This window comes from Cebidichthys violaceus, unplaced genomic scaffold (genome assembly GCF_023349555.1).
Source record: "Cebidichthys violaceus isolate CVI_PGR_0920_01 unplaced genomic scaffold, fCebVio1.0.p SCAF_14, whole genome shotgun sequence".
NCBI classification, from domain to species: Eukaryota; Metazoa; Chordata; class Actinopteri; order Perciformes; family Stichaeidae; genus Cebidichthys; species Cebidichthys violaceus.
Window position 1 is genome coordinate 10,536,568 of NW_027176307.1, and position 16,426 is coordinate 10,552,993.

At 41.3% G+C, this 16,426-nt stretch overlaps 2 protein-coding genes across 5 annotated transcripts in view; one reads left to right on the top strand and one right to left on the bottom strand.

The window, feature by feature from the left end:
• Positions 1 to 5,291, bottom strand: part of eya4 (EYA transcriptional coactivator and phosphatase 4) — a 40,518-nt gene extending 35,227 nt beyond the window's left edge. For all 4 annotated transcript variants that reach the window (XM_068708787.1, XM_068708785.1, XM_068708786.1 and 1 more), the window contains exons 1-2: positions 4,977 to 5,291; positions 1,034 to 1,098 (exon numbers count right to left, since the gene is read on the bottom strand). In XM_068708787.1, coding sequence (XP_068564888.1) covers positions 1,034 to 1,066 — 33 coding nt within the window. In that variant the 5' untranslated portion in view covers positions 1,067 to 1,098; positions 4,977 to 5,291. The remainder of the gene's footprint in view (positions 1 to 1,033; positions 1,099 to 4,976) is intronic.
• Positions 5,292 to 13,184: 7,893 nt separating this feature from the next.
• On the top strand, positions 13,185 to 15,902 carry LOC137870807 (zinc-binding protein A33-like). Its single transcript, XM_068708257.1, has 6 exons — positions 13,185 to 13,803; positions 13,926 to 14,021; positions 14,104 to 14,334; positions 14,437 to 14,459; positions 14,624 to 14,742; positions 14,921 to 15,902. The coding sequence occupies exons 1-6, from the start codon at positions 13,390 to 13,392 to the stop codon at positions 15,430 to 15,432; spliced, it is 1,395 nt and encodes a 464-aa protein (XP_068564358.1). The 5' UTR covers positions 13,185 to 13,389; the 3' UTR covers positions 15,433 to 15,902.
• The last annotated feature ends 524 nt before the right edge of the window (positions 15,903 to 16,426 follow it).

A 16,426-nucleotide genomic window follows, 5' to 3' on the forward strand; every position in this document is an offset into this window, starting at 1 on the left:
ATCAATGTCTTTGAGCCGCAGCTCAAATTCACATTATAAATGATATCAGTGCCCTATTTAAAGCAGGTGAAGTAATTGGGGAATATGGACATCAATATTTCATATTTGGATGGCGGCAAGACAAGATGGATGCTCCTCTCGTTCTCTTTTCTTTCCCCCCTTTGTCTTTTTCTGGGCCTGTTCGTTGTCTGCATGTACTGTACTGTATGTGTGAGTGACAGTACTCCGCTGGGGTCAGCCCGTAATCTAACCCGGGGCGAGTCTGACAGAGCAACACAAAAAGTGAGGGAAAAACAACATACTTCATGCGCTCTGTCCCACTTCGCGCTATTATTACTGTCGGAGGCTGGCAGGTCAGAGGGAGAGTGAGGGAGAGAGAACCAAGCTTGATGGAGGAGGAGGAGGAGGAGGAGGAGATGAAATTACACCTGTTCTGGTGGCTGACTAACGACTTTGAAATGCGAGCGGACCTCGTCGCCGCCAAAATCATTTTCCCAACAATACGGCCTGATCTTTAAACAAGCAGAACTGGGACGCTGCGCTGACGTGACGCAGAGACGGCCTGCTGTGCTCAGACCCCGTCAAAACCCTCGGGCTCGATGTGTGTGCATGTGCGTGTGTGTATGTGTGTGTGTGTGCATGTGCGTGTGTGTATGTGTGTGTGTGTGTGCGCTATTGAGCTTTTAAAAGATACTGTATGCTCGAGATTAAAAAAGGACCTATTTTTTAAATTACGTTAACCAGTCATTTAAAAGACTGTGGATTCACACACACACACACACACACACAGAGTTCCTAAATTGATGTCTCCGTCCAGCATTGTTTCTAAGTCTCATTCACTGCTGACTGCTGCCATATGGTTACTGTACACTCACTGAACCACATCTGCTGTATGTTACCACACACACACACACACACACACACACACACACACACACGTCTCTCCAATGCACCCATACCTCATACTTGTGTGGCCTATACAAGGTACCCACACACACTCACACACACATGCATACAGTAGCGTTTAACTCACCATCTGTTCGTTGAGGTCCTGTGAGGCCTCCATGGTTGGGTTCTTGGATTTTGATCCGCCACACTCTTGAAGGGGTAAAAAATGAGAAAATAAAATGTAGTCAACAGATATAAAATGAAAAAACTCACCTTTTTCTTTTGACCTTTGCACAGGTAAGCATCCCCTGTACTAACTTTGTTTTCCAGGGATGTCGCTTGAACATTTGCTCGGGAGGGTTTGATTGCTAAATTGAATCACTTACACTCACACTGTGGATGAAACCATGCCGCATTCATTTCTTTCTTTTTTTTTTTTTTAACGTCTATGTGCATCTGTCAGATAGACCGTCTGTCCGTGTGTTTATGTGTGAGCAACAGGAGACTGAAGGAGGGAAGCGGCAGCGCTAACTTCAGCATATCATCTTCAGCCGAGGGTGAAGTGGAGAGATAATTGCAGAAGTAAATATCAACAATGAAAATGGAGAAGTGTAAATGATACGGCTGCTTGGCTGGCTCTGGACCACAGTCACAGTGGCTGGCGAGCACGCAAAGACAGTGAGTGACCCTATTAATGCTAGACAGGAGACAGGTTGGCGCAGGAGTCCGGAGCGACGCGGAGGCCGAGGTGATTGTCAACGAACCTAAGTGAGATTAGATGTTGCGGTGAGAAAAAAAGAGAAGACATTCTGTCCTTGTTTTTTGTTGTTTTTGCCACTGTCATGCAGAGGGTGACGCTGGAGACAAAAGGTCGGCTGAAAGAATGGAAAACAATGCCATCCTCCTAAAAGAACGGAACAAAATGGCTCCCCTGCAATATTGTGTAAAGTTTGACAGTTGAACAAAAAGAGTAGGCGGTGAGGACACGCACTCACATGCAAACACAAAAGTCCTTCCCTGTCATTAGATCTGCTGTTCCCAGCAAGTGTGTGGTAAGGAGTTCCCATGAAAAATGTGCAGCTCATTTGCCCCATGAAAATGTTTTTAAGCATTTGTTTTATTTCCCTTCAAATTAAATGAATATTTTTCTACACCTGCACTTTGAGCAATGTGTCAAGAGCAAGCTGCAGATGTCCTTTTCTGCACAGTGTTATCGTGTCATACAGTGTGTTCAGCTAAGTGAACGAGGGCATATATCAGAGTATGTGTGTGCACGGTGAGTATGCATGGACACATATGACTGTGTGCTCTTCTACAAAGGCTGGTCAGAAGTTTAAATGTCAACTATATCTAAAATGTGTCTCAAAATAACAAGTAAAAACATTAAATTAGGGCAATATCAGACTTTTTCCGCTTTGTTCTGTGTGTGTGTGTGTGTGTGTGTGTGTGTGTGTGTGTGTGTGTGTGTGTGTGTGTGTGTGCTACTGCACTGTGGAGTGACTCTGGCTCAATCCTTTAAACTAACTGGCATCCTTTTAATTTTTCATAGGGTTCAGCTCCTCCTCGCCTGTAACCGAAGACAATAATGCCTCTCTCAGGTGAATTGATTTGTGCCCAAGCCACCCTCCCTCTCCCTCCCTCTCTCTCCCTCTCCCTCCCTCCCTCTCCCTTCCCCTCCCTCTCCCTCCCTCTCTTCCCCTCTCTCTCCCCCTCTCACCTTTGTGGAGGGCAGAATCAGCCTTCTATCTGTTTGCATTTCGCTCTCCCCTTCACCATATCCTCTTCTTTAGTGAGGATGCAGTGGGCAGTAAACACACACAAAGTCAAGATTATCAACCATTTAATTGTAGAACTTTTGGGGGCAGTAAAGTGATACATTAACACTTAATAGTGAGAATCAACGAACACTAGTAGAGTAAAATAAGTCTTTTAAAAATGTATATGTATGAATTGATGCTTTTAATATTCTTAAATGTCTCGTGACCAACTGGTTTGCACCTCTTATAGGCCATGTGTCTGCCTCACACGGCCCTAAAGCCAGTAGTTACCTGACACTGCACTGGGAATCAATAATGCCTGCCATTTCCTTCAGCGTCCCAGAAGAGGGAATTAGATTTCTCACTGTGCCTATTGACAGCGACATAGGAAACACACATTTGGGACGGCGGAGGATTAGAAAGTGGACTACACGGTGCGCGCTGCGGTAATTTCACGCTATAAAAGCCGAAGAGAGGAGAATGTAGAGCAAACCGCAGACTGCTGCTGGCTGGAGAGGTTGTAGTCAAAGGTCACGTTTTCACTTCGACTCCAGCTTGATTGACTGAACTGTCGTTTTTACGCACAGATCGATTTTTGTTTTGTTTTTTGGCGACACTTTTAAAAAAACGCCGTTGAAGAAATGTTTTGTATTCTTCAGACGAAAGCTGCAGACACGCTTTTTCTCTCTGTTAGACTCTCTATTTTCATCACCAGTTCTACAATAAGTAGGCTACACACACACACACACACACACGCACACACACACATACACACACACATATATATATATATATATACATTCTAAAAAAAAAAAATTCAGAACAAAAATCGAATAGAACTTTAGTGAAATTACCTTGAAAGAGTGTTTTCCATATTAGTGCCACGAAATGATGAATAGGGTTTTTATTAAATGTAATATTAAATATAATACGTTTTGCAGCCCCCAAAGCTTCAGGACTAAATCCTGCGAAACTGCTTTTCAACGTCTCAGATAAATATTCTGCAAGAGTAAAATACAATTAAAGAATGACAACAAAAAAAACACGTAAATATTTTGAAATAAAATGGTCAGAAATGTACAGCGATTAAAAAGAGTCCCTCATAAACTGATAATGAAATCTTAGAAATATTTGAATTTATATAGGGCAGAAAACGTTAATCCCCAGCACGTTATATTTTCCTCATCATAAAGGATAACCGGCTTTTTCAAATTAAGTGCAGCTCATTTTAAATTCTCAAACTGTTATTCAATTCAAATGAAAAAAGCCATACTTTGTTTTCAACCTCTATGTGTACAGGACTTTATCATGTCACCAAATCTCCACACACCAAATCCAGTCCATCCATCTCTCTCGCGCATTAATGCGCATTGGTTAAATATGAGTCCTTAATGTGAAATTGAATCTGTATGGATTACGGTGCTGTAGACCTATCCGATTTTGAGTCGGCGCGTAACTTGTTATGTTGTTAGGGGGCAGGCCAATAGCCAGCGGCCATTCAAGTCCTGAGAGCTCGGCCGCATGGTATAAGATTCCCATTTCCTACATATCAAATATAAACACAAACTCCACGTGGGATGAGAGGAGAGATGGGGAGAAAAGTCGTGGACACACAGAGGGGATGCTGGCAGAACACTGAACGGGAAACAAAATAGTTCCATGTGTGATGGCATCTGGATTAAAAACTGTAGAAACCACATTGACCTGCAGTCCAAGATCATTATGGCAAATAACCATCAGAATAAAGCTCATTTTATTTTATTTTATTTAAACAAATCATTTAAATCAACATCAGAAAAGTGGCATCGCCAGTTGTACAGGGGAATGGCTTTTATTAATTAAATTCAAATGAAATACTGTTAAATTATGTTTGTGCCAATCTATAAAAAGTCTTTAGCTGCAAATGAATAAGTGGATAAAAAACATTAACGTGCCGAGATCCCGAGGCCAACTGACGAACTGGACACCAAATTAAATATTACAATCATCTCTTTTGACAGACGTATTAATGGGAGCGTAATTGCCGCAAATAAATTCATGAACTTGTCATACTTATCAATTTTATTAAAATTAATTGAATTAAATTCGTTGTTGAGGTACAAATCATTTTAAATAAAGTACGATTTGAATAAGAATCATGACGTCGATGCTTCGTTTATTATCCAAGATTGCATGAAATGAATCAGACTGAATCACTGTCAATAACTATGACAGTCATCGAGTTATCGTCCGCGGACATGCAGCCACCTGAACTGTCACTGACCTCGTATCTGTCAGAGTAAAACAGCAGACCCGCAACTGCCTGCAAATAAAGACACAACGTCAACATACCTGTGTTAATACTGATATCGTCCCAGCAAGAAGCTCACAGATTTTCCTTCACTTCTTGGAAACGCTCATAATCAAATGTAGCGAGATCTCCGCACAGCTCTCCCTGCTGTTTGCAGGCTGTCACTGACTGGATCAAAACACTTCAGCCACTGCTGGCCATCACCCGCAGGAGTCCCCAAAAAAACGAGCCCGAGGAAGTTAATCAGACTCGATTAAAACTAATTTACAAACTTAAACAGGAGTCCCGGGTCTCGGTTTCGGTGACCGGACCGCTCGCCTCTGCGGGAAACACCATTGTTTTTCAGTCCGCGTCCAAGTTTTGAGCACCAGGCTGTTCAGAAGCATTAGGCTCAACTTCATTATTTGAAAACCGTCTCGCTGCGCATGCGCTCAGCTGCCATGCGGACACAGTCGGGAAACTATCCAAAGGACTAATGGGGGGGGGGGGGGGGGGGATACCGAAATTACATTCTTATTAATAGTTTGGCCCAAATGACGTGCTCGCAGTTTTATTTATCCCATCAGAGCAAAAACAACATGCACACACTGACCAGCTTATCTATCTATCTATCTATCTATCTATCTATCTATCTATCTATCTATCTATCTGTCTGTTTATCTGTCTGTCTGTCTGTCTGTCTATCTATCTATGTATCTATCTATCTATCTGTCTGTCTGTCTGTCTGTCCGTCTCTCTATCTGTCTGTCCGTCTGCCCGTCTGTCTGTCTATCTGTCTGTCTGTCTGTCTGTCTTTCTGTCTGTCTGTCCGTCCGTCCGTCTATCTGTCTGTCTGTCTGTCTAGCTGTCTGTCTGTCTGTTTGTTTGGAGACAGAGCTGGTATACATCACCCCAACAAAAGACAACAAAGTTATATGTTGAAGTAAAAAATATTTCACATGCAGTTGGAAGATTTTTGGAGTAGAAATGTATTTGTAAGTTGGAAAAACAAGGCTCCATCCATTGTGCAAAACGTTGTCTTTCAAATAGTTAGTTTAAGTCTTGGAAGATATAAATAAAAATGCTTGTGCTTAGCTGTGTATTTTCTTTTAGCTCTACCAAAAGAAGACGAGTTTCCTAATGAACAACAGGATACTTAGATGAAGTCTGGTCCAATTTAAGAATCAGTCAGACTTTGTAATTTGGGTGCACTGACCCTTCAACACAGCGGACACTCTTCACATGTCTACTGTACTGTGGAGGATGCAGACATTATGCAGCTTCTCAGTTAAAACCATGACTTGAAACAGAGAACCATTTGAAAATGGACATATCAGAGCAGACATGATAGCAAAAGTACGGAGTCAACCCGACATGCAGAGGAAAAACATGATGCTGGTTCAATCTGTTTACATTAAAATAAAGAAAATGCAGTACAACTGTGCCAATGAAAGCCAGAAGACATACGGGGTGAACAAAATAACAAACATGGCTCAAATAAACTGTGTGAGAGTAAAGTCAGACAGCACTGTTCCACAGAGTGGTCCCGGAAAGATGACAGATTTGGCCACTGAGTGTAGTTTATTTTGAAAAATTAAATGTTTGTTATGGCTTATGGATTCTGTGACTGTTGGATCCCGCTGGCCTCGGATCAGCGCTCTTTTACCATGCTGTCATATATTTGGGATGATGATGTCAACAGTGTCTCTGACAGATCCCCGATTGTTGGTTTTGACATCTTGCAGACACACACACACACACACACACACACACACACACACACACACACACACACACACACACAAGCAAATGCATCTTAGACTCTTTCTCCTGCTGTTCTGTCTGTCACATGCATACAAATGCAATTTGTTTATATGATTTAAATGGATTCTTGGTAATATTATGTGGAATGAAAAGAGCCAACGTTTCCCTGGCACCAAACACACAATCACTGCAAAAAAGAAAGAAGCTCTGCTCTTTGTGGCATTGGCTGACACATCGGCTGGCAGACCCAGAAAGAGAAAGCTGCTGACGTACTGGCAGAGCAAAAAATGAAAAACCAGAGATCAGAGAAAAAAGGAGGCTGTGATATACATTGTCTTACTTTCTCTCTCTATTTGTCTGTTTAATTGGTAGAGCTGGCGATTATCCCAGCTGCAGGAAAACATGGATGCAGTATTAATGACGTCATGCATGCGTTAGTGGCTCGACTCTACTTTGGGTTTATCTGCCACTATCTCATCAGTTATTAGGAACAAGAGCATTCAGGGAGCTGAGGCTGGGTCCTCCGAATTAAACAACAAAATATGTCATTTATCCATGTCCTCTAGACGGACACATAGAAGAGTTTTCTGACCTGACGCCTCTAGGACAGCATCACATGTATATGCCTTCCAAAAGCAACACAAATCACAGTTACAAAATAAATCAGTTTTATGATGTGGCAGCACTGTGTTTAAGGTTTGGTTAAGGTACAAAATGCACTTGGTTAAGGGAGACATTGTGGTTTGGGTTGAAATAAGTACTTTGTAAAGGTTGGGAGATTTTTTGGTTTGGATGACAATGACTTCACCACTTCATTAAGGTTAGCTTTGTTGTCATGGTTATAATGATAAACATATGGTCAAGGTTCAGGATCGATTGAGGTCATGCTTGGAAAAACAAAACCAACACTGACTGTTGGGAGGAAACGAGACATGAACAGTGGTGTAAAAGTATTCTCTGGAAGAGGATGAGTTAGTGCAGCGATAAAGACACATCCCTCTCTGGCTTCCCACCACATTGGAAGTACGTTTTTCTTGCTTTCCGGTGTGATAATAAAAGTTCACCGAGCAGAAAAATCAATTGAAGACATACAACTTAAAGATGATCAAATTATTTTATAAAAATCAGGGCATTACGTACATAAGAAGAAGTAAAATGATCCACTAAAACAACACTTTTAACTAAAAATAAACATCTGCTCTGTGTTCCTAAGTTAAATGGGTGAATTGTTTAATCAGTTCAAGTACAACAAGACCAGCTTTCATGAAACATTAAAAGTAGCCATTGGGTACAAGGCGACAAAAGACAGGGTATCGGTTCCTTCCAAAAAATGATATGATGCCATGCATATGTGGGCATGACATCACACGCTGACTGACGTGTGTGTGCGTGTGTGTTTTGGCACTGCATTGGGAGGGTCAAATTCAAACCCTTGGCATGGCCTGTGGACAGGCACTGGCACTGGCAAACTGGCAACTCTAAGAGAGAGAGAGAGAGAGAGAGAGAGAGAGAGAGAGAGAGAGAGAGAGAGAGAGAGAGTAACAATTATTGTATTCATTGTTGCTGAGACAGTCTTCATCAAACCAGTCAGGTAAAATGGCCCTTGATGCTTGTATGTAATTGTTCCATAAAGGTAAATTATGTTAAAATGAACTTATTTTTTGGTATTTTTGTATCTTTTTTTTTACCAGGAATATTTGGAGCTGGTTTGTTTGTAGGGCTGCAGATGTCTGCCACCTCCGTGACTCATTTGGGCCTCATACAAGAACATCGCACAGGCACAGACGGATGACTGAAGCCGATGCTCTGGTAACATGTTGCTTTCAGCCCCGTTTCATGCAAATGCATCCAATACCAACAAATAAGCGTCACCAGTGTACCTAAAAGGATACGATCCCTCAATGGCTTCCCACCCCATTGAAAGCAATGTTTTCTTGCTGTTCAGTGCAGACAGCACTGCAAATATGTGACAAGTAAAGTTAATGGGCATTGTTATGACGGGAAGGTTTGGGAAATTTCCAGCACGGTTTACTTTCCGTCACACTATCAGTTGGTTTCTAGTCCTGTTTGACTCCTACCCGCTGTGCCTGCCCCCTCTCCCCCTCCGGCAGCAGACTCAGGCCTGAACCCTGCTGCTCAGTGATTGACACATTCTGGCAGAATAAATTAAAACCTCAAGCTGTGACAGATCCCGAAATAGCAGGAAGCTGTCGCTGACCTAAAGTCTCTAGTGCCACATGTCAGCAAGCTTAAAAAACTTGGCAGAACATTCTGCACAAAGGAAGCATGTGCAGGTGTTTGTGTGTTTCTGGTGTTGTAAATACTGTACGTGAGTCAACAAGCGCTAATCTATGTTGATGCTTTTACCTGTGTAAGGAACTAATCCTACAGGTGGTCTTAAACGGAATCAATCTGCCGCAGTTTCGCTGCTTTTTATTAAATCTCGCGGAAATCAATTTCAACTAGTTCAATTAAACTGAAACCACTTTGGAATTTGAAGGCAGTGGCAGATGGATCTATTTTTTCAGCCAGCTGTTCTCCGGAGGGTGACTCTGGGGTGGGGGGCTAAGCCCCAAGATGTTTAGTGGCGTTGGACTGCGGGTCCCTTTGCCAAGTCACAGAGCTCCAGGTTCTTGCCAAGCAGGGGGTGGGTGAGAGAAAATGCCATTTAGCTGGCTGGTATTTATAGATATGTTAAGAACTTGTGCTCAGGCCGGGCCGAGGTGCTGACGACGTAAAACGAGAGGACGCTTCCAGAAGTCGAGTGTCAGGGCACACAGATAAAAATACCCGGTGAAAGATGGGCCTGGTCATTAGTGGCGCAGTCTGGCATGTGACATGGCAGCATTTCAGAGGTGATTTATGATTATTACTACAGCTAACCTATACCTCTCCCTTTCCTGCCCCCACCCTCCATCCCAAATTGGTTTGCCAAATGGAATGGTGCATGGGGTTTATTTCAGGGGTGCAGTGCACAGGATTTTAGACTTTGGCAAAGTGCCACAGTTGGGTTTCATATTTTATCACAATATCAAAAGAAGCACAAAAGCGGTGTTTAAATAATCCTGTTAATTAAGATGGCGGTGCACGAGTCGAATGCATGCTGCATTACTACTCGTGATTCTGACCTAGATGCAGGTGCAAGGGTTATTTTTTATGACCATGTTAAAACAGCGCTGATTTGCTATAGGCATATGACATGACTTACTATTGATATATGTATATAATTCTGAATTAAAATGATGTGAGAGATAGAGAGGGAGGAATAATGAGCTCATTGCAGAACGCTGCCTTGCCTAATTGCCGGAGCGAGCTGCCACAGGGAGGAACAAAGGAAACATTTAACACATCGTAAATTCCTGTAATGTCCTGCTGAGGAGCTGCCGCTCTAGTTACACTTGCAACTTTTTTTCGCTGACTGTCCGGCATCAGAAAGAGACAAATATAAGGCAGTAAAAGACAGCTAAAGCAACATACTAATTAGGCTTTTTCTCCATGTTTTAAGCTTTTTTTTCTATGGCCTCCTGTCATTATTGCAATATATTTGTCCCTTTATTCTTCAGAAACATATAGAATAACTCTAAGGTGTCAGATGGGCAGACAGTGGACTTCAGTCTCAGGTGCTTCCAATTGTCATGTGGCGGGAAAAGTTGTTTCGATTTCAAATGAAGACGTTTAACATTTAAAAGCTTGACGTACGCTTTAACAAAAGGATTTCTGGCATTAACACGCAAAGCCTTTCAGACATAGTCAGAGCTATTTATCATGTAAAGAACATGACTGATGTTTTCTTCTCCTCATCTGAATATAGAGCCCAGATTTAGACTTGTATAGTGTTTCTCAGACAGGAAAGCTGCGCAGCTGAATGCTGTTACCGCACACAAATACAGCACTTCTCTCCAAGAGTCTGCAGAGAAAGTGCTACAATGTCTCGCTGAATTCCTTCCCAGTCTTTTTTGTCCCTCATGGCAAATGATGGAGCATATGCTTTACTCGGCGAGATGGTGATCAAGTGTGTGAGAGCAGTTGAGGGAAGAGATGGAAAGAGGGAGGGAGAGAGAGAGAGGGAGAGAGAGAGAGAGTGTGATTTTGTCCCACATTTAGCTTCCTAGGAGACTCCTCACTCGAGTGGAAGCATGATACAGTACAGTACGTGTGTCCCACATAGATGTGTACACCGTGTGTGTGTGTGTGTGTGTGTGTGTGTGTGTGTGAACACAACAAGTACTGCATGTGTGTGGGTTTTCTTTGGGGGGGGGTATCAGGCCAAGAAAATTAGTTTACCATCAGCTGTGCTCTGGCTTTCATTCGGTCCCAGCCGCTGTCCAGTATTTCTTCCAGCTCCCTCCACCTAATGGCGGCTCAGGGCAGTTTTACTGCACCACCCCCGGGAGGCTACTGTGGCCAGATCCAGAACATTTGGCTTTATGTGGATTGAATGTTTTATGGTTATGAACATAATATTTAAGTATAGGAACAGTCTCACATGAATCCACCCCCGCACCTCTATCCCCAGCCCTAATAATAATTACACCAGCATACGAAAGGTAAGTGGGAAAAGTCTGTATACTGCAGGAGAGCACAAAGTTATGTCACTGAGCTCACACTGTTAAGCAGCGGTGGAATGTAACTAAGTAGATTTACTCAAGTACTGTACTTAAATACAGATTTGAAGTACTTTACATGAATATCTTTTTATACTACTCTACTACATTTCAGAGGGAAATATTGTGGCCTAGGTTTTCTTTCACTGCAATTATTTGGCACTTTTAGTTACTTTATAAATTAAGACATAATATCTGAAAAGGTACAGTTGAAACCACTGGTCAATTAATCAATGGATGGACATTTTATTAGCACCTATTTTATTGATTGCTTGTCATTTTTCCTGCAAAAGCATTTCATGGTTTCATTTTCACAAATGTGAGGATTTGCTGCTCTTCTTTTTTTATTATTTTGATTCATTTAAATAAAAATATTGAGGTTTGGACTGTTGGTTGGACAAAATAAACATTATGAAGGACTTTAGACTTGGGACTATTGGGACGAAATTTGAAACAATTTTCAGAATTTTTACAAACCAAACAAACCTGGAAGAAATCATCAGCAGATTAATCCATGATTAAAATAATCATTAGTTACAGATAATAAATAGTTAAGATTGACCTACAGCAGTACAAATCCATAATTTCCATCAATGCATGAGTAGTAAATATCTGATGGTATACAATATTATAACAGTCATAACAGTTATAATGCATTTTTATGAATTGGATACTTTTACTTTATATACTTTAAGTGATTTTTACTGATTATACTTGAATACTTTTACTCAAGTTGCAGAACTTTTACTTCTAATAGAGTATTTTTACAGTATAGTATTAATACTTTTACTTAGGATCTGAATACTCAAGTGTCTCCGTGAGTTTGATAGCTAAACTCAATAGTGATGGTGGATAATTTGAACTGGATGAATTGAACTGTGTACGTAGATTTATTAAGTCTTCTCCTTTAACATCTGTATGACAAAGGGGGAGAGAGAGAGAGAGAGAGAGAGAGAGAGAGAGAGAGAGAGAGAGAGAGAGAGAGAGAGAGAGAGAGAGAGAGAGACAGACAGACAGACAGACAGACAGACAGACCACATGGTGCTGTGTGCTGTCATGTTAAAACAGTTAGCCTTTGATAGCTATTGCTGCAGTGGTCAGGGGTCAAATCATGTGTGATTTTTACTGCTGTGAGTTCAATGTGTGTAGCTTATGTGTGTGCATAGAGAGAGAGAGAGAGAGAGAGAGAGAGAGAGAGAGAGAGAGAGAGAGAGAAAGAGAGAGAACTGCCATGAAGAAGGAAATCAATTAAAATAGCATTTGAGTGTTTTGTATATGTGAGCAAATCTCTATGCATTAGTTATCACCCCAGAAACAGCTGATGTTATGTCCTGCAACTAAAATTAGCCTTGTACTGAATGCTGTGTCGTCAAGATTGTAAACTGAACTTGTGAACGTTTCATTTTATAATTGTCGGAAAGTCTTTAACCCTTCAACCCTAGATCTCACATGTTTTGATTAGTTTGTGTTCTTATTTTAGATCAAAATGATGTTATATTATCACACTTGATAGAAGTAATGATCAGTGAATATTAGCCACATTGTGTATATATACCATAGACTCTATGGTAAGTCTCTATGGACAGTCTATACCATAGACTGTAGATATATACATACAAACAAATATATACAAATTAAAATATCATAGTTTTCCTCAAGACTTTTCACCAAAGTCTGAGCAGTGTATTACTCATTAGATTATCACACACACACAAAGAGTGATCTTCATCTGATTTGTCTTGCAGTTTCTAGCTTAATAATGTTACGCTTCCCTCTTCTTCATCACCCGGATGAGGGTGTTTCTATTGTGCACAGGGCAGGACGGAACTGCAAGAGATTTAAAAAAAAAAACACACAAAAAAACCCCCATGAACTCCTCCTATTTTGCAAAGAAGTCAGGAAGAAGAGTCAGAAAGTTAGCGCCTAAAGCCGCGTCTGTATTTGAATACAAAAATGAGGACGCGAATTTAGTACATAGGTCGCGTTTTATGTAACAAGGGGTTTATGAGTGGGGGTTTTTGGACCTAAAAGTACCGAACCTGAGCACTGGCCGAGCAAATACGAGTGAGTCTGTGAAAGCGAAAGTAGTCTGACAGCCACGCGAGACATGAACAGAATGGCTGCTAACGCATCGCCGTCAGAAACTGAGTGCACCTGCCCAGTGTGCTGCGATATATTTAAGGATCCCGTTATGTTGCTGTGCGGTCACAGCTTCTGTAAGCACTGTCTTCAGGAGTGGTGGAGACAGAGTCGACTCCAGACGTGCCCGGTCTGTAAGCAAATGTTTCCAATGGCTCAGCCTCCACGTAATCTGGCACTGAGAAACCTTTCTGAGGCCTTGAGGCAAGGGAAGATTCAGAGAGCTAACTCGAGATCTACGGAGATCTGCAGACTGCATGGTGAGAAACTCAAGCTCTTCTGTCAGGACGATCGACAGCTCATCTGTGTGATTTGTAGGGATGCACAAAAACACAAGAAACACAACATCCTCCCCATCGACGAAGCAGTCAAACCCTTTAAGGTAAGCAGATATAGTTCAATGAAATGTCTTGGTAGTTTTTATAATTCTTCATATTGCACAATGCAGACAAATGTGTCACTGTTTACTCTGCATTTAATTGATACACCTTTTAATTTGTATAGGTCCCACTCAAGCTTAAGATGGTGCATTTAAAAACCAAACTGGGGACATTTAAAGCACAAAAATCCAAGTGTGACAAAATGGCCCGCCACATCAAGGTAAGTCTCAGACATAATGGTTATATCGGCAAAAAGCAACATGTGCTACCTTCATAAAAAACAATGTGGTTCTCCTCCTCAGCTGCAGGCTCAGCAGACTGAGAAGACAATCAAAGAGGAGTTTCAGAAGCTTTACCAGTTCCTGCAGGCAGAGGAGGCTGCTAGGATAGATGCAGTGAGGAAGGAGGCCAAGTTCAAGAGTGTAGCAATGGACATCAGGGTTGTGAATTTGACTGCAGAGATCTCCTCCCTCACAGACAAAATCAAAGCCTTGGAGACTGAGTTGAAAGCTGAGGACGTTTCATTTATGATGGTACTGATTACCTGTGTTAATTCATATTCTAATCTAAATATTGAATATTTAAAAATATATATAGATATTGATTTGTTATCCTGTTTTCTCTTTATTTGACAGAATGTCAAATCCACCATGGAGCGGTAAGTTGTTTCCTGAACACTATCTATCAAAGCACAGCACATGGGAAAAGATAAAATGAAAACCGGGAAGATTATAACTTAGGATATCCAAATAAAAAGGCAACCAATGTGGGGTATTTCAAAATATTTGACTGGTATTTGGTGGCTGCCTAATATTCCTTCAGATCCCAATGCAACCTACCAGACCCAGAGACTCCTTCAGGAGCCCTGCTCAATGAGGCCAAACATCTGGGGAACCTGCTGTTCACAGTCTGGATGAAGATGAAGGACATAATCCAATACAGTAAGCAAAGTGTTTCTGCCTGGCCATATGTTTACATTTTAATCTGCAGTATCATGTACAGGTGACCAATGAACCGTATCACCAAAGAAACACCAGGCTGTTCTCTAAATACACAGTAAGGTCTTAAGTTAAACATCTGAGTAAATTGTCCATTTTTGTTTCTATATTTTCTCTGAAGCTCCTGTAACTCTGGATCCCAACACTGGCAGCTCACTACTGATCATATCAGAGCACATGACCCGTTCATCAGAAAGTTTCAAGATGCAGCCGCTTCCTGAAAACCCAGAAAGGCTGCGCAGCGAAGACGTTTTTGGCTCTGAAGGCTTTAGCTCTGGAAAACACAGCTGGGACGTGGAGGTGGGGGATTATTGGACAGTTGGTGTTGCTACTAGAACCAAGGATCCATACTCTAAAGAGGTCTGGGGCATCTACATGTGTGATTGTACTGATGTGCTCCGTGAACTTTATCAAAAGAATTATGTAAGAATTGTATCTGAACATTCATTTCCCCAAAAGGTCAGTGTGCTGCTCGATTATGACCAAGGAATACTGTCATTTTTTGATCTCGACAGGAAAACACCCGTACACACCATCAAATACACTTTCACAGAAACGGTATTTCCGTTTTTCAGTAAGAATGCAAAAATCCTTCCAGCTGAATTTGCCGTGAGGATAAGAAAACCCAGATAAACATTCAGCTTCACTGCAGAGGACTAACAACAAGATGAGTCCTTATTTTGGCACCTTAAGCTTTAACAATATGACTTTGGTTTCAGTATAGCTGGGTAAACTTGGTCTATCTCTGTATCTTTGTCACATGTCGTGTAGTCGACCAAAGAAATGTTAACAGTAATTGTTATCAATCATCACAGAGGGTTTTCCTGGTTTCAATTTGGTTTAGGGGCACTACAATGATTTTATCAGGCGGCAACCCCAAATTTTGTAAAATAAAGCCAATGCTGAAGTGTTTTTATCTTGCATTCTCTCTACTAGCCAGCAGGGGGCGACTCCTCTGGTTACAAAAAGAGGTCAGCTTGTATAGAAATCTATGAGAAAATGACTCTTTTCCTCACTTTTATTATCTATCACCTCAGTAAACATAAGTGTTTGGTCTTATTCGTTTAATATCTTCTTAAATAAAGCATGATGTTCTTTACATACATTTTGTCCCATTCTGTGACTCTGGATAAGGTTTGAAAGTGAGACTTTGAAGATATGGATATTTAGGAGGCATGATCGAATGAAAGATGCTATTGAGTTGCGTAATGGGAAATGAAGCATCCAGTGCCTTTGGAGGTCGACCCATAAGGACTAAAGGCTTTAATAGTTTAATCATGTAAATAAGTTATGTTTTCAATATGTTCCCTGTTGTGGGGGAGTTCTTCTTTATCTGAACTGAGGGTGTACGGTGTTTTGTTTTTTTTAGGGTAAAATTTGTGATTTGGGGCTATATAAACAAAAGTGACTTAGCTTGTATGTGCTTCAATATCAGATAAAATGCATATCAAATAAGATGTATTTCAAGTAATTACTGCAAGAGATCTAATATACGTGCCAGCTGTTGGGCAATGAATGAAATAGTCAAACTTAGCTCTATAGCATCTGGTCTGGTGCAATTGCCGATCATGCAGGGTGTCTACAGTAACATGGCTCATTTGATTGTTCTTAAGAAAAAGCTATGATT